The sequence below is a fragment of the Pungitius pungitius genome, chromosome 3 (genome assembly GCF_949316345.1).
Source record: "Pungitius pungitius chromosome 3, fPunPun2.1, whole genome shotgun sequence".
Taxonomy (NCBI): Eukaryota; Metazoa; Chordata; class Actinopteri; order Perciformes; family Gasterosteidae; genus Pungitius; species Pungitius pungitius.
In genome coordinates this window covers 8,653,781-8,674,736 of record NC_084902.1, presented here as the reverse complement: position 1 = coordinate 8,674,736, position 20,956 = coordinate 8,653,781, and the positions used below count along the sequence as shown (strand labels likewise).

General features: G+C 43.4%; 3 protein-coding genes across 3 annotated transcripts; 2 read left to right on the top strand and 1 right to left on the bottom strand.

The window, feature by feature from the left end:
* The first annotated feature begins 1,693 nt into the window (after positions 1–1,693).
* Positions 1,694–5,563, top strand: LOC119219395 (zona pellucida-like domain-containing protein 1). The gene is made up of 10 exons (XM_037474582.2): positions 1,694–1,787; positions 2,035–2,261; positions 2,403–2,593; positions 3,390–3,462; positions 3,550–3,647; positions 3,774–3,857; positions 3,996–4,167; positions 4,528–4,630; positions 4,701–4,724; positions 4,848–5,563. The coding sequence occupies exons 1-10, from the start codon at positions 1,694–1,696 to the stop codon at positions 5,003–5,005; spliced, it is 1,224 nt and encodes a 407-aa protein (XP_037330479.2). The 3' UTR covers positions 5,006–5,563.
* zgc:162608 (uncharacterized protein LOC100037332 homolog) lies at positions 5,258–7,024 on the bottom strand. Its single transcript, XM_037474569.2, has 4 exons — positions 6,938–7,024; positions 6,688–6,746; positions 6,511–6,595; positions 5,258–6,420 (listed from the first exon to the last, which is right to left on the bottom strand). Exons 2-4 carry the CDS (start codon positions 6,734–6,736, stop codon positions 5,580–5,582), a joined length of 975 nt encoding a protein of 324 aa, XP_037330466.2. The 5' UTR covers positions 6,737–6,746; positions 6,938–7,024; the 3' UTR covers positions 5,258–5,579.
* A 3,068-nt stretch (positions 7,025–10,092) lies between these two features.
* On the top strand, positions 10,093–20,670 carry LOC119229096 (uncharacterized). The gene is made up of 21 exons (XM_062561642.1): positions 10,093–10,693; positions 10,898–11,018; positions 11,111–11,200; positions 11,297–11,516; positions 11,593–11,755; positions 12,015–12,203; positions 12,292–12,466; positions 13,230–13,369; positions 13,955–14,131; positions 14,452–14,564; positions 14,661–14,818; positions 15,124–15,351; positions 15,987–16,325; positions 16,394–16,542; positions 16,657–16,906; positions 18,213–18,383; positions 18,506–18,663; positions 18,930–19,070; positions 19,418–19,559; positions 19,758–20,287; positions 20,485–20,670. Exons 1-20 carry the CDS (start codon positions 10,664–10,666, stop codon positions 19,952–19,954), a joined length of 3,351 nt encoding a protein of 1,116 aa, XP_062417626.1. The 5' UTR covers positions 10,093–10,663; the 3' UTR covers positions 19,955–20,287; positions 20,485–20,670.
* Positions 20,671–20,956: the final 286 nt, after the last annotated feature.

The window sequence follows — 20,956 nt, the reverse complement described above, 5'->3', positions numbered from 1 at the left end:
TTATTTTTCATATGCTTTAAGAGGAGTCTAAGAGGCTAATCGCTAACAAACGTGCACTTAGAAACAAAATGATCTGCAACTTTTGAGTGTTGCAGTTGTTTTTAAACATATTTGCCCGAGTGAGTGGACATTCACACACTGACGGTTCATTGGCTGGACTAATACAGACTTTACTGCAACATGCCCACAGAGTGCAGTACTGTACACACTTCCCAGTGTATCCTCTTTCTTCCATAACTAAATCTGGGTCCTGCCCTGGGCCCATGTTTCCATTGTTTTCCAATGTGATTATGTGTCGGTAACCATTATCCCTTTTTTTAAATAAAAAAAGATGTGTACATTAATAACTATCGCAGTGCTCTAGCCATCTGGTGTATCTAACCACAGCCTTCCACCCAACGATGATGGCCCATGTACATTTCAATTGTTTTCATATATATTTAGCTTATTCGAGGAAGCAAATAATAACAGTCCCTAAAATGCGAGATACATTGTTTTCATTGGGGACTGATGACAGACAATATAAATGATGTGTGGCATGATTTCTTCAGTCATGGGTTAGGTGTATGCAGTGTCAATCAACTGACATCTCAATCTAAACATTATCTCTTGGAGCAGATGAGTGCTCAGTTTGTAAAAGATTGACGATTTCAAATCATTTTTGTAACGAATGTCTTCTCTCACCAAAAGCACTTCAACAAAAACTGTATTTTTTGGGACCAACGGTACTGCAAGTCTATGGAGGCAATGGAGGAGAGGTTTGACATGCCAAGGAGATAAACCAAAAGTTGGGTTCTGATTATTCTGTGGACTTCATCTCTTGTGACAAGCACTCTCACCTTTCAAGCTTTTAAGGTGTTTCATTCTCAAGAAAGAAGCAGAGTCCTTTATTCCAGATAGTGAATCTCAACACAATGATGTTTTTGAGCGTCAATATGTATTTATAATTGTATCATTATCACGATTATCAATTCAAGAATATTTCAATACAGTTTAATCCAAATGCAATACAATAATATGCAGGTTTTTGGAAGTTACTTTACAAATACCATGCAATATATACCTTTAGTTCTGACCAAGCACCTGGAGGATTTTTAGAAAGGTCGCCTGAATGTTTTCTTGAACATTACTTTGAACCTTTACACAACAAGCCAACAAACAAACTGTCATCTTAAATGTCCATTTCTGATGAAAAGAAACCTGAAACAGTTGTTATTGTCAACCCAAGGGATCTTTGCCGGATCTCACTGACAGGTTCATCTGCTGTCGTCGGTCCTTGCTCCTGGCAGGGTTCCCTGTCGGATGTCAGTGGTCGAATGTCATGGTAGAAACGGGGAGAAACAGTGCGTGTGTGTAAAGTAGCCGCTAACCGCTTGAAGGAAGCGCATCGAGTGTCACGCCTCCACGGTTTGATGTGTCTTGAGGCTGTCAAATACTTTAAAAGCCACACTGCACAACTTCTTCTGTGACACAAGACACCAGGTAGCAACAAGGGTAAAACGGTCGTGTAGGTCTCTATCCAAAATTCATTGATTTTAAACCGTATATTTTTAGCTAAAACAGCTAGGCAAAACACACTTAAAATTCTACTTTGATAAATATCTAATATGATGTTCTTTGAGTATCATTTTGATTCATTCATTTATCATTTAGGACCAGATTCATCCCTGGAAGTGAGCCTCCTCAGAGCAGCATGGCTCTCTATCTTTGCCTCCCTCTGCTGGTCGGGCTCCTGCATCCAGCTCTGTGTCTCTACAACTGCTCCGCTCAGTACAAAAGAATCCCAGGTAGGTCAAACCTTCACCATCACCGAGCCGTATGGTTTGGTTTAGTATGAGTATTTCAGAAGAAATCAGGGCAGAAGGTAATTTGTAAAAGTTGTGAAAATAACCTTTACAATGTTTATTAATGGAATGTACATTTTCCTCTTCAACATCAACTGATTTTCTCTTTGTTTTGTTTCCACGAAGGGAAAAAACAACTGCGCCATCAAAAACAAGTCAAGTGTTTTGCCTTCTTTGCCTTCTTTTACAGACAATTCAGACCTGACAGTCGTCTGTGGCTCCAGAACCATCACTTTGGAGATCAACCTGTGCACAGCTCAGTGGGCAGGCTTCAACACCACAGACCTCGCTCTGAACGGGAACCACCAGGCTTCAGAGTGCCAAGGCTCCATGGACAACAGTGTGGACCCTCCGGTCATCCGTTACCAGCTCCCCGTTAACAACAGTCAGGGGAATCCCTGCCGCCAATCTCTGCAGGTCAGGAGGTCTCTAGTGGAGGATTTTAAATTACTGTTGAATGAACGGACACATGGGATTTTGATTAAACAACACCTCTTTTAGGGTTGTGTGTCAGTATAGACGGAGGTCATGGAGTGATTGTTTTGTTGTGCCGTTCAGATTGTGGATGAGGCCCTGGACGCCGGAGGTCCATTCAGTGGCTTCTCAAATATCCAGGCAGTTATCATCACCGGGTTCATTGACACACCCAGAGCCGACCAGGGGTTGATCAGCTACTCCACAGACCTCTACTATCACTTCTCCTGCCGCTACCCGCTGGAGTACCTGATCAACAACACACAGATTGTGGCGTAAGTAACGGAAGTTCCTTTTAAAATAAGCCTTCAATGCACAGATTTAGAAAGTGCAGGAGGTGCAGTTGCAAAGGGGCTGAACCTAACATAGGTTTGGACTGACATCAACATGGTGTTGATGACATGGTTACGGTGCAAAATGCTAGATATTCCCACATGTTAATCTTAGTTTAATTTTAACAGAACTACAGGTGAAACTCCAAAAATTAGAATATCGTGCAAAAGTTAATTTATTTCAGTAATTCAACTTAAAAAGTGAAACTAATATATTATATAGACTCATTACAAGCAAAGTAAGATATTTCAAGCCTTTATTTGATATAATTTTGGATGATTAAGGCATACAGCTTGTGAAAACCCCCAAATTCAAAATCTCTTCAAAATTCAAAATTTTTTGGCTTGCTGGGAAATTAAGTCAGCATCTCCATAAAGCTTGTCTGCTGAAGGAAGCATGAAGTGCTCTAAAATGTCCTTAAGTTGAATTACTGAAATAAATGAACTTTTGCACGATATTCTAATCTTTTGAGTTTCACCTGTATATACATATTCTACATCAACCATAAAAAATACCTACATGAAAGATTTTTTTCCTTTGTTTTATTGTCATATATACATATGCATGAAGTTTGATGCTATGATGGTGTCCAATGTCAAGCCCCCCTTTGATCATCTACAGGGTGTGTGTGTGTGTGTGTGTGGGTCTTCATAACGTCCTCGGAGCTTATTGTGATTTTCTTATGTGACTGCACTCTAGGCAACAAGTGACTAAACATTTCTTTCCATCATTTATAAGCTCCTCAGTTTCAGTGGCCACGAGCGAAAACAATGGAACGTTCATTGATACGCTCAAAATGAGCGTCTATAATGTAAGTGTGCATTTGGATCTTTTAGAGTAAAACCAGGCAATGGAAACAGCTCCATAGTAAAGTATGTCTCATTTCCTCTTTCTCCAGGACTCAGACTATGCCTACCCGTTAGTGGTGCCATCCACAGGACTCGAACTACGCACCAAGATCTACGTAGAGGTCCGGGCTCTTAACCTCACAGGAAAGTAAGGGATTAGCATTCAGATGAGTCAATGTTTATAGTGAATATTTATTATCAAAAAACACGTGATGTTGACATCAAAATGAGTTTTCTTGCTGCAAGCAGTAAATCTTTGGCCCACTGATTTCAGTTTCCATGTACTGCTGGATCACTGCTTTGGCACTCCCACTGCTTACAACGTGTCGCAGACTGAGCAGCACAACTTCTTCACAGGGTATGAACACACACTTCAATAGTACCTATAGCTCCTTACATGGAAAAAAAATACATCACTTCACTTCACTTACCATTTTATCTTATCACTCAACATCACACATATAGACGGCATCCATATAATTCTGCTCTTCGCCAGGTGTTCAGTGGACCCAAGGACGTCTGTCACAACCAATGGACTTTCAAAAGTTGCCAGGTTTAACTTTGAGGCCTTCCGCTTTGTTCAGCACCGCAGCCAGGAAGTGTCCAGCATCTATCTGCACTGCATAATGAGGCTGTGTGAGCCCAGCAAATGTCAAAACCTCCTGTCTGTAAGTGCAGAAGTTAAGAAGAAATCAGAGAAGGAAATGCTAAATCAACTTTCAAAGATTCCCCATGATAATATTGCTTAGGCAGGGACTGCATATAATACATATGACTGTGTATTTAACCTACCCTTTTAAAAATATACACAGTCTTGAGCAGACAGTAAGTCACACTGAAAGACTAGATATCTACTCATACAAGGATAGACATTTGTGGATGTACTTTAGAGGTCTTATTGGTCGTACATTACATAACTGATGCTGGTAACCAAATCTTGGACATTGTGGTTTATGATATTCTCTTACACTTGATCATGACATTTTCTTATTTAACCCAAACCCAACTGAATGTGGGTTGTTTTTCAGGCCTGTGGTAATAGAAGAAAGCGCTCTGTGAGTCCTTTCGGAGAAGAAAGCAGCGAATCTGCCACTGTTACAGTTGGGCCGCTTTACACTGCTGCCGTAGAAGGTAAGAACCAGCAAAAACCCGGACAAAAAGGAACTTTTTTTTCTCTGACTGTCTTCTCTTCCCCATCTAGACAGGCCAAATGCAGCTGCTTACAGTGAGTATTTTGTTATCTATTTCATCATCATTAATAACTTTGAATATATTGGAGGACCTGGGAAGACAACAACACAAAAAGCATCCTTGAATACCCCCCCCCCCCCCCCCCTGCGTGCATCAGGTAATGACGTGGCATCACAGAGGGACGATGCGAACGTGGCGGCTCTGGTCGTGGGCTTGGTGTTCGGCTCGGCTGCTGCTGCTCTGCTGGTTCTGGCTGGCTGGTTCGCCCTGAAGAAGTTTTATTGGGCGGGAGGATTGCCCCATGCCTTTAAGTGATCGGTCAATTGGCCAATTAGCTTTGCTCATGGCATATTATAAGTGTATGTTGTTTATTATATGTCTATTGGGAGAAGGTGAAATTGGATGTTGTTGTGATTTGTCAGTAATACTTAAATATACTAATCACCGAACCATTTATTATACACTCTAAACACTTCTGTGTACTTGCTGCATCTGCAATTGACAATCGTTTATTGAGTATGATGGTATATAACAGTCACACCTGAACTATATAAATAAAACGACACGTTAACTTAAAAAACAATCATTTTAATAAACAGTTGTATACACATATGTATATTTTTGAATAGAATGCACATACTGTATACTCTGCGGTATATAAGGCAGATTTGTTTTTTACATATTCAAAATAAAGTTTGAAATCTGATTGGTTGATATTACATGCACGGTAAACAAAGAACATAACAATGAATATTTACAGGCTCCTTATTTTGCGGGTACAATAGCAAACAGTAGACCAAATGTACGGATCTGAATCAAATGATACACTTTAATAGGACTGCAGAGCAGTTAATTGTTGGTTTTGTGCAAAAATGTCCAGTTGTCTCTGTCACTGCACCGAGTGCATAATGTCCTGGATCAGAGCAGAGAGTCTCACTGTGAAATCCCCCTGCAAGGAGGAAGAAGAGAGCGGAGACAGGCCGTAGGCTCCCTGGACCTTCGACTCCTCCTCAAGCCCCTGAAACAGCCTCTCCATTCGGACGTCGAAAACCTGGCTCTGCAGGGCCGCATTTTCGCAGAACCGCTTCATGGCGTCTGTGACTTCAGCCTCACAAAGGCGCGGCGTCTCCAGCAGAGCGGCGAGCTCGGATTTGAGAGCCCCTGTCCTCTCCTGCGCCTCCATTCTCAGCAAACTCACTTCCTGCCCCAACCTGGAACTCATTTCCGGCCAATGCGCCGACTCGGCTGCCTCCTGCTCGCCAGCGGCGAGCGTCGCTTTCAGATGGTCCATCACCTCGGCGGTTTTGGCGTGGAAGTCACCGATGACGGCGGCCGCTTTGGCGCTGCTGTGCTCCAGCGTTTGGCTCACCCACTGGAAGGCTTCCCGGCGCAGCGCTGGATTGGCCTCGGCCTGCTCCTCCGCCGTCTCCAGGCCCTGCAGGTAGAGGCTCAGCTGGCCACACAGGTCGTTGGTGTTGCTGCTGAGAGAGCTCTGCAGCTGCTGGGTGAGAGGAGCCAAACGCTCCCTCATGCTGGCCACAGCGGAGCTGGGGTGGGCCGGAGATGGGGACAACCGCTCTCGCAGCTCGGCCAGCTCCTGGCGCAGACGGACGCGCAGGCGCTCCGACTCCATGTTGAGTTTGCGCTGCATCTCCTCCGCCACCGGGTTCTTAGTGAGATCATCTCGGCCGTAAAGGTCACTGCTGTCAATGTTGGTCTTGTAGATGTTACTGAGCAGAAAGACACAAAAAGCACTTTATTAGACAATGTTTTGATTGTTTCTTCTCTTTAGTTATTTTTGTAGTGTACGGACTACTTACTCATCGTCCTTTATAGGTTCTGTCTTGTCATGAGCCTGGTTGGCATCCCGAGTTGCCTCCCTTGTGTAACGGAGAAGTGGGTATGCTGCAGATAAAGGAAAAAATATTCATGAAAATATATATATATACAAATGCAAAATATAGGTAATTTAACAACATTTAAGGAACAGTGTATACCTGAAGCTGTCAAGAATGACACAGCGAAGATCACAACTTTTAGATGCATTTTTCACTGTCTGCAAAGGGACAAAAGAAAAAGACTTACATAGGTATTAAATATTAGAACAAACAACTTACTGAATACTGAATTAATACTTAATTAATGAATACTGATTATCTTTAATTCATTTTTACAAACATTCCCTTATCTGTCTAACGAAAGGAGACTAGAAGAAGATCAATATGTGAAGAAGTGGCTCGCCATTACCTGAGGATTAGGGGTCTGCAGAGGGACTTCTGCTCTCATCCGACTTATAGGTCCTTGTTATCAGAGAGCCTGCCTGTGTAAACAGTCAACACGTGGAGGGTCAAACCGATGACACACAGACACACACTGAGGTACACAGACACGTACCCACTTGCAGACCCACACACACAACAAACGGAATGGGGCGTTGCCAATAAAGTCCACTGTTGAACCCTCATAAAACTTACGTTTTGCATAATTGATTTAAGGGAACTATGTCTGCAAGGATTTCTCACTATAAGATAGTGTTTCAAAGGGAGTAAATACTCTGAAACGAAATATTGATGATGTAGAAAGATTGTTGCACACTCAGCTGTGTGTCCTTATTTCAAAGAAAAAGTAAAAATGAGGTAGAAGTTCAAAGTAGCGACCCGAAAAAACAGTTCAACAAGTCCAAGTTTGGGTGACCACAGCCAACTGGAAATGTGGCTAGAGTTCAATTATCTTTTACACCAGAGCCCAACTTTCCCGGCAACCAGATTTATATCAGTATTTACACAGGGTTCACATTTTATACCGTCAATGCCTGATTGCATTCAGCATTCTGCAAGATTTTTGTTTTTGCTTTGAATGTTTTATATTGTGTAAGAAGTCAGTGTATCCCATTTTGGATCAGCTCATGGAGCCTTGATTATGAAATCTTCTGATTTATGAGTTCTGAATCTTGACAAACAACTTTTTACAAATACAAAGCTGCGAATCCGTACGGAGCGGCAATAAAAAACTTTTTGTGCATTATTGAATTTACATGATCATTTACACTGTGTTATTTCTACGTTTGCATTAGTAATGCAGAGGAAATGCTTTGTCAATGATATCCTGTCCATGATCCCTTTAACCTGCAGATTATTTATGAGTGCTATGTGACATGGAGGTGTAGGTGAAAGTTGAATCCTGTTCAGTTGGGTAAGTTATGAGACGTCACTGTCGGGTCAAAGTCCATGGCTACCGTGATGAAATATATGCCCTTTTCCAATTATCCAAAGTCCAACATTTATTTCACTTCAATAACAGAGCTTTTGATCATTGAAAAGATAGCAACTTGAACATATTTTAGGTGCCCATAGAAAGCTTTGACATGAATATTGAACAGGAAGTTTAATTTGCAGCTGGCTTGCATAAAGTAGGTACTATGTACTAGAGCTGATATCTGAGCCTGATATGTGAATTTCAATGGCAATTGAGTAGCTGCTGTGATGCACATAGTCCTTAAAAGACTCCTTCCTCCCTCTAAAGCAAAGCTGTGTTGATGTGACTTGCAAGCCAAATCCTTAATCAGTTTCATGGTAGGCTTGAGAAGAATAAATGCGGTAATATGACCCGGCAGCGCCAGACGGCCGTACTCTCTGTTTTCCCTGCTTCTTTCCACTGTCACTGTCACCTAACCTCACAGGCATCATATATCATTCAGCAGGCCATTGAAAGCGATGCAGCCTAACTATCCTGCTACTTACCTTGCATCTAAGTCCTACCAACAGACAGGTCAGGACATGTGTGCAGGACTACAGCAGACAGGAGTGAGGTGGCTACAGCACCTTCAACTACTTCAACTTCTTATTTGGCTATGACCAAAACAAGGCAGGATACCAGGAGACTTTTCACAGATCCTGGATGAAGAATTTGAAAATGTCTCTCTGAGTCTGGAAAAGAGCTGGGTTGCACCAGCGCCTTGCCTCAGCAGTTGGACATATTAACGATGCTGTGGACATGTAGATGGAAGGGTTTCAGGTGTGTGTGGTGGCTGAGTGTTGTGTTTCTTAATCTGGTCCATGGAAACAACGTAAATCGTCAGTTCCAGCAGAGGTCATCCTGCAAGCCAGGTATGCTAGCTTCACTGTACACAAGGATATTTTGATAAGAGGGCAAACAATGAACTAGTATTTGATGCATACATCACACAAACTCACACACGTCCTAGGTTAACCTTCTCTGGATAGTTTTGACGAGAAGCAATAAACAACTAGTATGTATGTGTTTGTATGTGTGTATGTATGTATGTATGTATTTTTTTTTTTTTTTTATTATAGGTTTCTACTGCCCTTTGGGGGGCTTCAGTCCAGTCCCTTGTCCCGGAGGAACCTATGGGCCAACCTCTGGGGCAATGTCCATAGACAGCTGTCTCAAGTGTCCCGCTCAGCACTTCTGTCCTGGACCAGGCCTGTCCGCCTCACTGCCCTGTGGTCCTGAGGCTCGGCAGCCTCTCTCTGGTCAAGACTCTTGCGTTTGTCTGCGAGAGGGACAGATTTTCCAGGTGACGAAGGGTTCTCATATGATTGTACAGTAGGATCAACCAGCATTTACCTTCTCTAAAGTATGTTCACTGTATGTCAACATTTCAATATCAACTCCAACGCCTCATACTTTAATCTCTTCTTTTATTTTGTCAACCCATTTTTCAAGCGTATGAATTTCTTCATTTTACTTTATTTTGCGTCTTAGGAAGCATTATGCAAAGTAATGGGAGAGTTGTTTCCCCACTGAGAGGAAACTTTACACTACAATTTGTTAGGTCAACCTGAAAGAGCTCTAGATCAGATTCCTTTGCAGAGGGCTCAGGTTTCCTACTTCATTGCAGCCTGCCCTGATAATTAGCCCCTATAGTCATCACTTAATAAGGAATATTTGATTTTTTCTCTCTGATTGATCTATGGGTGATTGTGAGAATAAATGGTGGAAGGAAGGAAGGAAGGAAGGAAGGAAGGAAGGAAAGAAGAGAGATATATTTTGATATGCATGTTAATTAATGAATGACCAGATGAGAAAATCAGGTCACAAACGGACTGCACTGTGACCTGCTTGCAGCGTTCTACAATAAAATGTTTAAACTGTATGTTCTGCAGACCAGTGATGGAAGGTGCCACTGCACCATCGGCTACCAACCTGCCAACAATGGAGATGCGTGTGTAAACAAACTCTACTATGTCTGCAGAGATGGAACAACTCGTTCACAGTATGGAGACTGTATGGACAGAAATCAGTGGTTACTTCATTGCAGGCAACAGGTTAGGCTTTGTACAACTGTATCACACACAGATGCAGGCCTGCACACTGAAATAGAGCAAAGGTTATCTTTGTCTTTTACAAAACATGAAACTTATCCTGATGATCTGAGTGAATGACGCTTAAGGATTTTGATAAACTGCAGATGCAATCTGTTTACAGAACACTGAAAAAACAAGCGCTGCATTCATAGAACAAGGGTAATCATTACAACTTAGATGTCTTTGGCCTTTCCTCCATGAACCTGACAAGTTTACCTGGCAGAGGGTTAGTTCCACTTAATATTTAACCATTAACTACTTCCTGTGACGGTCAGTTAGTGAGGCCAGCACTGCACTGCCCATACTGTGTTCATTTGTGTCATTGAGCTCACTAGCAGTATTTGGTACAAATACCCTTTCACCTAGTTACCCACTTAAACTTAAAAAAAGCTTGTCAAACCAGAGAAAAGAAAGTAATATTTGCTTGGTTTTAAAACAAGTATAGTGGACTAATAAAAACGTTAATTTTAGCTTTGCACTGGTTCCTTTACTGCAGGTGTGTCACACTGCAGAGGACTACCGGGGCTATGACGGGGAGTTGGGTCTGTGTGTGTGCAAAGAGCCTCATGGAAGATCTGCATGTGGAGGCCTTTGTAGGAGAAGGCCAGCTACTGAGTTAAAGCTCAACTGCCAGTCCAATGGAGATATGGAGCTGGTGTGGCGTTATGGCAGTCAGGTAAGTAAAGGCTGTGGCTAATTTATACAAACTCACATTAACATATTAATGCTCAAAGGAAAAATCAAAATGAAAACGCATGGTTTGGGGTGCATTAAAAACTCACTGTATCCGTATTCTTTGTTATATCCATATAGTATTGCCCTTTTTTTATGGACCTATAAATTGTAAGCACTATTGTTGTGTGTGTGTGTGTGTTGTCAGGTGACAGGCGTCTCAGGCAGCGCGCTGGAGATGTTTTTCAAACAGTCAGACTCCCCTGGGGCTCCTCTGTGCAACAGTTATCTCAACTCTTCACATGCTGTCTACATCGTTCAGACCACCGGTAAAGACACGCACAAAGTGGCTTTCTGTCCGGCTTTTCTCCTCTATCTCCGTTTGTATCACACTTCTATAAACCTTATTGTCTGATTCCAGAGGCAGGCTTCATCGGCCTCCTCAGCGGCCTCCCTAAGGAGCTTCAGCAGCTCTTTCCTGTCGGCACACAGTGGGACACTCAGAGTTCAGGTGGTTTGTCAAAAAGATATTTTTTTTTACTGTCAAAATAAAAATCAATGCACAATGCACAAAAATGGTCCTATAATGTTTAATGTTTTGTTGTAGGAAGAGATTTTGACGTTCTGTGGGAGGTCACGGAAGATGAACATGTCAGTCGTGAAGAAATAGAAATAAATTCCAGCAGCAGGATGGGAAACAAGAGCGATACCAAAGAAGAAGTGAAAGACACAAGTGTACCCGGAGTCCTGAACCCCACAACGTGTCTCCGTTTGGGGGACGTTATACTCTTCACTGTGGATACACGTCTCTATCCTCAGTATGATCTGTAAGTTAAATGCTAGGCATACAAAATGTTCACATCCATTTTTCCTGCATTTATCTGATTACTATATGTCTTGCAGTGACAACTTGTACAACACAAACAGCGATTTCGACTGGGGCGCATTCAGACAGCTAGAGGAAGAACTGACCCTGTCTTGGACTCCTCCTAGTTTCTTTGCAGTGGTCTTCAGCCAGCCCGGAGTATATGTTTTTACCCTGAGCAGCAATCAGCACAAACACATGGTAACTGAATTTCTGACTTCCTGCTATGCTTAAAAAGATAATCTACTCTGTAAAAGATTGAGATGAATTCATCAGGAGTGTGCATCGTATCACCAGCTATGACATGCAAAGGCGTCTACATGCATTTGATGGTAGAACATTTGAATGATTTGGTCAAAATCAAACAGGAGCAAATTCTAAACTTCTTCACAACACAGTAACTGAAACAAAACATGTCACATGTCCCGCCACTTTCTGCTCTCTGACTTTTCATACCTAGTATGTGAGGGTGATGCCTGCAGGCGGCCAGTGTTATGAGCCCAGCCCCTTCTTCCCCACCATTCCTCGTCATGTGACCAGGGTGGGAATCAGTAGGAGACGCAACCTGCTGCTGAGGCCAGACTGGCTGGTGACCGGAGGACTACTATTTGGAGCTGTGGTCATCCTCTGTATATGTGTTACACTGCTGGTTAGCGTGCATTCCCAAACACACACACTATAAGATGTTCAAAGTATCACTTATTCACATTCCTCTATCCACCTATCCCAATATTCAGATCCTGTTTCGTGAATATGGATGGCCTGAGAAGCAGCCAATCACAGCCCGGTATCGTTTGTCACAGCTGTCCTACCAAATGGACGACTACTCGTCCAAAGGCTCAAGGGTGATGTCACTGAGGAAGATTCACCGAAACCATCAAGCTTTAATCACACAAGACTCCACTCCGCCAGGTACAATATTCCAAAAGGTGATGGTGGCGCATGGAGTAGTGTGATGCGCTGCAAGGTTGGCGGTTCAAATCCCGGCTGCCCCATGAGCCATGTTGAAATGTCCCTGACACCTAACCCCCAATTGCTCCCCAGGCAAAATGTAACGCATGGGTTATAATGCAATGTAAGTAGCTTTAGATAAAAGCGTCAGCTAAATGACATGTATTGTAAAAGTGTCAACCCACAGTCACAGAGACATTCTCTCACACACATGATCTCTGCTCATTCATCCTGCTTAAATGCCAATATGTTACACAACCTGCATTCAAACATGATCTGCATCACATCCTGCACATAACACACATACTCACACAGGAAAACTGACACTTGAGTTGAAGACCCCATGAATTCTCATGTAATGCTGACAGTGACCCCCGGGCTTCGCTCCCACCCAACTAACAGTACTGGTGAAAAGGCCCTTGTCACGATCCTGATATCATGTAGTGACTAACAGTCACAGGATCTGGGAAATCCCTGCTAATGACTATTTGGTTGCATTTTCATGCAACTGCCACAATAAAACTACTTAACTATCCAATAGTGGGTTAAGAAGGCATAGGCTATTGTCAAAACAAGAACATTTCCTCTCGAAGGCCAGTTCTTTGTAAAATGCTTCGGCCAACAAAACATGCAGACACAGGCAACGCGGTCCACGTTCCTGAGAGGTGTTTTTTTAAATATTACAATGATCTTTTCTTGTTGCGTTTTACCTTTTTTCTTTCAGTCTGTGCCGACACCTTGGAAGAGTTTTGGGATTATGAGCATCAGGTTGACCTGGAAGCATTCAGCAGCAACACCTTCTACAGCCTCCTGCTCAAACAGAGTCTGTCCGTCACCACACGTCTTGGACAGCTCACCACTGAGGTTTGTAGCTCTTGGTTTAAACACAAAACCAATCCATTAAAACAAGATTGATACCACCAGCGCATTAACCGTATCATACAGTAATTTTTAAAGATTTACATATGGTATGCATATATTTTTTACCTTTGGACTGAGCCAAGCAAGCTTTTTTCCTCTCTTTCCAACTGTTGCACAGCTAAACTAAGCCAACCACATGTTGCCTGTAGCTCCATATTTATATTACATATACAAAAGTTGTATTGATCTTGTAATTAAACACATCTTATATTGTAGCCTGATTGACAGTCTACTTCCCGTAACCTAATTTCTGACAACCACAATGCCAACTACATTTACTATCTTCAGCATAGGAGACAGAGATTGTCGTTACAGCCCTCAGGACAGCTGTGGTGCTGAAGATGTAAGTGGAGATGCCACACATCACACCTGCGGGTCACAAGCCTGAATGTCTTACCAGGGCTACCTGCGTGATAGTTGCATCGGGGTGGGGTGGGGGTGGGGGGTCGAACGCCTGATCTGATAGCTAAGAGTTTAATAAAGACGCTTGCTCATTTTGTTCTCATATGCGTGTCTCTTTGTATTCAGGTAAAGGAGCTGTATCAGGGAGTGCTTGGGAAACTGCAGCTACTCCACCCTTGCTTGATCACCGAGGAGAGAATAGGAGAGGGGTATGAGAGGATGAGGAGGGAGGTGGAGAAGGAGGTGGTACGACGGAAGACTCTGGCCTTACAGCTGAGGACACTGCTCGACAGTCAGCTGCAGGTTTGCGTTACATGATGTTCACCTCAGTACGACCTCTGTTATTTAAGATTAGGTGGGTGGCTTCTTTCAGGAAACTATTTATTCTACCAACACGGATGGGGAAACAGAAAGAGAACGAGAAGGTTTCAAAGAGAATACAACATTAATGTTACCAACATACCAAGAATTTCAGACTGAAATGGGACTATGTTTGACTGATTTATCCAAATAGTTGCTAATACATTTTCCGTTTACTAATTATCAATAAATGCACGAATCGCATCAATTTCAGATGATCTAGTACGTGTCGTTAGGTGTGAATGTTTTTGTGGTTTCTCCAGGTCTTGAGGCGAGAGCAGCAGGCCCAGCAGAGGGCGCACAGCGTGTTCACAGCTCAGCTCAGAGAGTGCACACGACTACTCTCCAAGGTTTACAACAACGATCTCCAACAGAAGTAAGGCTTCCAGTTATCGTTCGCAAAGGGACACAAACAACAAGCACATTGGGTAAAACCGCCTGACACCTTCCATCTGACGTTTGCCATCTTCAGTTCGACCCGGAGGCTGACCTCCCTGGTAGCGGAGATGGGGGAGCTGGTGTCAGCAGAGTGCCAGCGTCAGGGGGCCTGGGGGTTTCTGGGGGAGGGTGCGGGGGCCAAGCTGCTCTGCCCTGACTCTGGAACCGTGCTGACCAAGGACCACATCTTTGGTGCGTCCAACTCTTGATTTTAGAAAAACAGCACCACCCCTTGCTTAAAAATGTGCACTACAAGAACAATATAGATTAAAGAATTAAAAGAAGTACACAATTATATTCTCCAATCTTTTGAATACACCCCTTGTGTTCCCACTGTATAGAGGTGTACATAAATAATAAAGACACATTATCCTTTCACTTTTCTAAACTTCAGCAATCCATTTAAGATAAAATGAACAGTGAAAGCTGTCCACGCCGCATCAAGCTGTCATAATCATTCACTGTATGATGATCAATCTTCTCCCGCCTCCCTTCAGGTCCTGATGGATCCATGCGTCCTTGCAGGGCCCTTCATTGGGATTCAGTTACAGGACTCTTAAGGCCAAATGCTCGCAGCCACATGCTGCTGAGCAGCGGCCACACCGTGGCAGTGCCACCAGATTTCGCCATCAACCCGCAGACCGGCAGAGTGATGCCCATAGCTGGCAACGTGGCCTATGATCCTACGAGCTCTACTCTAGTTTTCACCACAGACTCGCGTACAGGTAACGTGTGATGATGGAAAGGCGAGACGAGGGGGTTCTACATTTAAAAAAAGCCTTTAACAATGGAAGCAAAATACATATTTTTACATTGTGGATAACTTGTGTACCTCACATACTCATGCTATAACAAAATAGTTAGTTTTTCCTCAAAGGTTCTAGAAGTACTAGTCAAAAGTTTGCACACCCTTTCTTATGAGTAAAAGGTCATAAAAAATGTTCAAATCAGTTTTGACAATAGGTTCTTGGATTTGTCATTAAAAAACAATATGTTTACTTCAGAGTGAAAGTAAAAGTGGGAGAAACCCGTAGCTGAAGTAGATAAAAATAACTCTCTGCATGCGTTAATGAATGAGATGGATGACATATGACAGAGAAGTCTCAAGTTCCAAATATACATATGAAGATGAATATTAATTATAGGAAAGGGTGGGTCCCTTAGGTAAGTAGGACATTGGAGAATCAGAGAATATATCCAAGAATAGCAATTGTAGAAAAGGGAACAAGATTTTGAGTCTGGGTCTTTGAAATTGCACCAAAAGAAAATGACAAGGAGACATGGTAAATTAACCCGGGGGTATTGTACCTGTGTCTGTAGTTTGCAGACGTTATAATAAACTAATCTGTGCTTCTCGCAGGAGACAGCAGGAAGTGGGACAGCCCCCTCCTCCCTTTCATTCCTTACCCAACCTCCTGCCACTCAGAACAGCCGCTGTCCAACACTCGTCTTAGAGGCCTCAAGCCGGGCCAGACACTGCAGCTGGGAGTTCCCATGGCGGACCCTGCCACAGGAGTGCCGGTGCCAATTCTGGCTGTAACCATCCACCCCCATACAGGACTCGTCTACCCACTGGGCGGGGTGCACGTCTGTCCCCTCACCCGCCTGCTGCAGCCCATACAGATTGGCTACCCCATGCTGGACTCCAAAACTGGGAATGTTGTGCTCACTGTTGGGGTCAGTCTAGACCCAGCGTCAGGTTAGTACTGCTGCTGAAACAGCCCGCGTTGACGATGTCACACCGTGAGGTAACTGTGTTCTGTGTAGGCGTTGTGCTGCCAGTCGGTGGAGTCCTGCTGGCGGAGTCCTTTATTGAACCTCTAAGTGGCCGGATGTTGAGAGTGGGAGGTGCCAGCATGCAGGCCGGCCAGCTGCTGCCTCACGCTGGTGGATACCAGACCTTTCTAGACAGCAAGGTGCTTTGCCTACTAATTTCCCTTTTGACCTTGGAAACAGAAGTGGGCAAAAAATACATTAGATATTGAGTCAATAGAAATGTGGTGAGTGAATGTAAAACGTCTCTCGATTAGGTTCTGTCCGTGCTGTTCAAAGTGTTGGAGCTTCTGAAGACACTAACTGAGGTGTGGGGATCAGACCAACATTTGCAGCACCATCAGGGCAGCGAGAGAGGGAGCGGCCGCCAAGATCCTCTTGTAGCTGCAGCCAAAGAGCTCCAGCAGGCCTGGGGACGCAGCCTGCACTGCCAGCTGCAGCTGCAGACCAGGTTGGGTATCCTCCTCGACTGGGCTGCAGGTCTGCAGAAGGATGGCGGGGCTTTGGGTGAGGAAGTGACAGCAAGAGGGAGTAGTCTGCTGTGAGCAGCGGATGGCAAAGTTACTTTTCTGTTTTTTGTTTGGTTGGTTCCTCCTGCTGTAAACAAGGTGCTCTATTTTTCCTGCACCTTTTTTAGCTGTCTATCTTCTTTTCATAAGACATTTTGCTTGTGGTTACAAACAGATTATCCTAAAAGTAGAATATACTTTCTTCTCCTTTTATCTTTTCATTTGAATGTCTGATTGGGATCGATGCCATAACTTGAAAAACATGCCACTTTGCATTTACTTCTCTGTTTCTTCTTTACACCTTTCTGTGTTCAATGGGAATACCATTTACTGAGCGCGCACAGCTGATTTTAAAACCAAGAGCGTTTATATTCCAGAAAAAACCCTTTATATATTATTTTTTTGCTGCTCTCAGGTATCACTGTGTTGCCCTGAAGTGCCTTCTAGTACTGACATCAAAAGGAGTTTCAAGCATAAAATAAATGATGCATTTTCCATGAGCCAGAGGTGTTAAACAAATGCTTTTCACATGATTATCAAAGGCGAATCCCCTCCGCAGAGACCAATCAGTAACCTGTACACACATTCAAGAATACGGAAAACACAAAACTGTTAGACTATCAATATTTCCAACATGTAAACAAAGACCACAAATTCTTAGTAATTACATTGCTCGGACATATAGTGCAGCGGATTTGACATCTGCTTTATCTCAGTTTTAGCATGCTTTGTATCACCGGGATTGTATTACGTAAAAATGAATTGCGCCATAAATGGCATGTTTAAATTATTTGTTCCGCTGTTTTATCTCCTGACTTAGCAAGTGTAAAATTTCCTTAGTACTGAAATGTTGTTGTTGATCTGCTCAAGGCCATTCCCAATCTGCCCTTCGTGACAGGCCTTCCGTGTTCTCTGCATGGTTTCAGCTGCTATGGGTTATGCTCTCATATGTGCTCTGCTGGATCACCTGTTTCTTATTTATCCGTTGCCAGATGTGCCTTTCAGGCACAATCCACTCTCACGTAGCTCACTCTGTGTGTGTATACTGTATACAGTGTTTACATGTGGTTTTGCAAGTCATTGATTTTTCTTTGCCAAATAAATACAAAAGTACCACTATAGTAACCTCAAGAGAATTTAAAATCAAGTCTTTGCTGTACTGATTAAAAAGTCTTGACCTACTTCTGACGCTGCCCAACTCGCTAGGAGTGTTTTTGCCATAACAACTTAATGGGTAATAAATATTTGAACACCCTGTCATATTTTGTTTTCTCCACTTCAACTTCCTGTGCTGTTCAAACCAGGAGAGATGCCTCTCTTAGGTTCAGATGTGTGTGTGCCCGCTCTGCTGGGGATGGAGTACCCTGACCCCATGGGATCTGGTCTGAGTGTGCCGGTGCTGGGGGGTCAGACTGACTTTGTCTCTGGGAAAATAATACCGCTGGCCGGTACCATGGAGGACCCTGATGGAAAAGGTACTGTAAGACAAAAGAAATGCACTGGTCACTTGACACAGTTCACCTATTCCACATTTAAATGAGTTGAAACGGTATAGAATGAAGCAGGTTTGTACGCATTTCTGTGTTGCACTTCACAGGCCTGGTGGCTATCCGTTACGCTTCTCAGGCTGTGGACCCGGTGACTGGGGTGCTGACCCCAGTGGTTGGAGCCAGGTTGGATGTGTCCAGGAAACACGTGGTACCGGTCACAGCCTCCTACTGGCTAACGGTGGCCAGTCAAACTGATAGTGTGCAGGTGGGGAAGTAATTCAGAGGGGTGTTTCCATAAAGGATCACAAGAAGCCTTCAAAGTAGAATATTGGTCATGTACTTGTCCACACAATGTTCATTTTTCATCCTAATAAATACAACAGGAGGGAATTTTGGAAAATTGGTAGAATCTAATTAAGTCTTTATGTTAAGTCATGTGTTAATCCTCCAGCATTCCATTTTCCCATTGAATTTATGTGCATGACCTTTTAGCATTAAGTTGATTCTTTTCTTGTTTCTGTTGTTTGCCAGGTGGAGGCGCTGCAGAGGGAAGTGTGTGTGCGAAACACTTACTGGCAGCAGCAGAGGCAGCGGGAGGAAGATGTTCTATCTGACCTGGACTCAGCCTCATTCCAATGTCTCTTTAGAGCTACAGAAATAAAGTCTTATCAGGTCAGTGGTACAGTTTGCTGTCTTGGTTTTACATTCCTCATACAGCCTGAGGGGCCATTCAAAAGGATTGAGCTCTTTAATCCATTGGACTTCAGTAATGGGATTCATGAATGCTTGAGAAAACAGCGTTGCAGAATCAATAGGTTTTCAGAACTTGTGGTGCACTGCAAGTAAGCAAGGGTTATGTTTAGAACAAACTCCAAAGTAAGTGTAGACTCTTTGTGTGCGTGTGCCTCACATCTTTTTGTTGCTAGTGTGTAGCTTTTTATGTGTCTGCAGTATGCATATATGTGCCCCCCCCCCACCTCTCTAACCAAAAACCACAAAAAGTGTCTGCTCTGCTGCAGGTCCAGTGGTCGGGGAGGCAGCTGAAGGAAGCAGCCATGGAACTGCAGGGTTCGGCGCAGATGGAGGAACAAAGGAGAGCAGCTCAGCGCTCCCATTTGGCTCTGATCTTGCCTATGCATGTACTGCACATCCTCACACAGGGTAAATTGGCTGGCAAGCAATATGAGAAGAAATAAAGGAAATTCATGACCTCCACTGTGGTTACATTTGTTGCTTCGCCAAAAGACCGACACTTCACACCAGTATCTCAAATAGCACATTAAGTTTATTTACATAATTGTATTGTTCAATGTTTTATTTAGGTTTGTAGGATGTCTTTGTGCATTTCTGTCTGCTTAGATGACGATGAAGAGTGGGATAGGCAGTGTCTGTGGCACTCAGAGCTTGTGGCGGGCCTTGATAAGCTGGATGTGAGTATGGAGCAGCTGCAACAAGACCAAGAAAAATGGACAGCACAAAGAGGAGACTGGGCTTCAACCATCCATGCTACGGTCAGATTACTGGATTCACGGTCTGTTTTTTGCACTGAAGCTTAATTGGTGACTCACACAGATAGGTCAGATGTTTAGCTCCCTCCACCACCAGCAAAGCCAAAATGACTTATAACGCTAAAGGGAGCTTTGCAATGTGTGGAGATTGGACTTAGGTGCCCGCCAAGATGCACTCTGTCACGTTGTCATCCGTTGGTAAAAAAGACTAAATGCTTCTTCTCAAGGTGAAGCCGCTGTGTATTTATTCTGCAGGACAGAGAGCTGAGACAGCGAGAGTTGTGGGAGCAGTGTTGCTCCAGACTGACTGAGTTGGAAGCTTCTCTTAATGCGCTGCATTTTGTCAGACACCTCTCTCAACTCCGCGCAGACACTGCTCAGGTCAACACAGCACGTACAGAAACCTACATATATGATGCAAGGAAGTCTATGGCTCTGTTTGGATGACAGTTGATTATTAACTCTGTTTATTTAAACCTGAGATGAACAAGTGATGCTCATTGTCCAAGAAGTTCAGAAATGTTTGTTTCGGTTATATCTTGGTTTTCTCAGCCGCATCCTTCTTCCTGTTTGTGTAGGCGGTGCTGTGTGGGGGCTTTTGGTATAGGGAACATGGTCTGGTCACGTGCAGTGGACGGAGGCCGACTGTGGAGGTCAGAGCTTTGCTTCAACAGATGGCTTTGCCTCTGCTGGAGAGACTGAACAAGCTCCTGGAAGACAAACAGCCTGCCAGCTTCTCTGCCAACACCTGCAATCAGCACACTTCTGGTACCAGATACGCTTGCTATATTTACTACATGATAAGGGTACTCATACATAACAGCAGTCATGTATATTCCAGAGAAAGAACGAGCTCTAATCAATAATCAATAATGGTGTTATTTGGTATCTATTTTTCTGCTTTTTTCAATTTTTAAATGCAATATTTGAAATGGCCAGTTATTGCACTCTGTGAGCCTTTAAATCCATAAATCAGTATCTACATTTCGCCAACAATTTTGTTACTATCTTTAAAGGATATATATGGCTTATGCTATTTTACTTTTATTT

What these genes read in the sequence shown, in the direction of transcription:
- LOC119219395 (XM_037474582.2), top strand. Translation starts at nt 1,694, where the DNA reads ATGGCTCTCTATCTTTGCCTCCCTCTGCTGGTCGGGCTCCTGCATCCA. An exon ending in CAGCACAACTTCTTCACAGG is followed by an intron (nt 3,858 to 3,995) that starts GTATGAACACAC and finishes GCTCTTCGCCAG; the next exon opens with GTGTTCAGTGGACCCAAGGA. An exon ending in TTACACTGCTGCCGTAGAAG is followed by an intron (nt 4,631 to 4,700) that starts GTAAGAACCAGC and finishes TTCCCCATCTAG; the next exon opens with ACAGGCCAAATGCAGCTGCT.
- zgc:162608 (XM_037474569.2), bottom strand. Translation starts at nt 6,736, where the DNA reads ATGCATCTAAAAGTTGTGATCTTCGCTGTGTCATTCTTGACAGCTTCA. An exon ending in GTCATTCTTGACAGCTTCAG is followed by an intron (nt 6,596 to 6,687) that starts GTATACACTGTT and finishes CTTTATCTGCAG; the next exon opens with CATACCCACTTCTCCGTTAC. An exon ending in GAACCTATAAAGGACGATGA is followed by an intron (nt 6,421 to 6,510) that starts GTAAGTAGTCCG and finishes CTTTCTGCTCAG; the next exon opens with TAACATCTACAAGACCAACA.
- LOC119229096 (XM_062561642.1), top strand. Translation starts at nt 10,664, where the DNA reads ATGGAGCTGGTGTGGCGTTATGGCAGTCAG. An exon ending in GTATATGTGTTACACTGCTG is followed by an intron (nt 12,204 to 12,291) that starts GTTAGCGTGCAT and finishes CCCAATATTCAG; the next exon opens with ATCCTGTTTCGTGAATATGG. An exon ending in CAGTCTAGACCCAGCGTCAG is followed by an intron (nt 16,326 to 16,393) that starts GTTAGTACTGCT and finishes TGTTCTGTGTAG; the next exon opens with GCGTTGTGCTGCCAGTCGGT.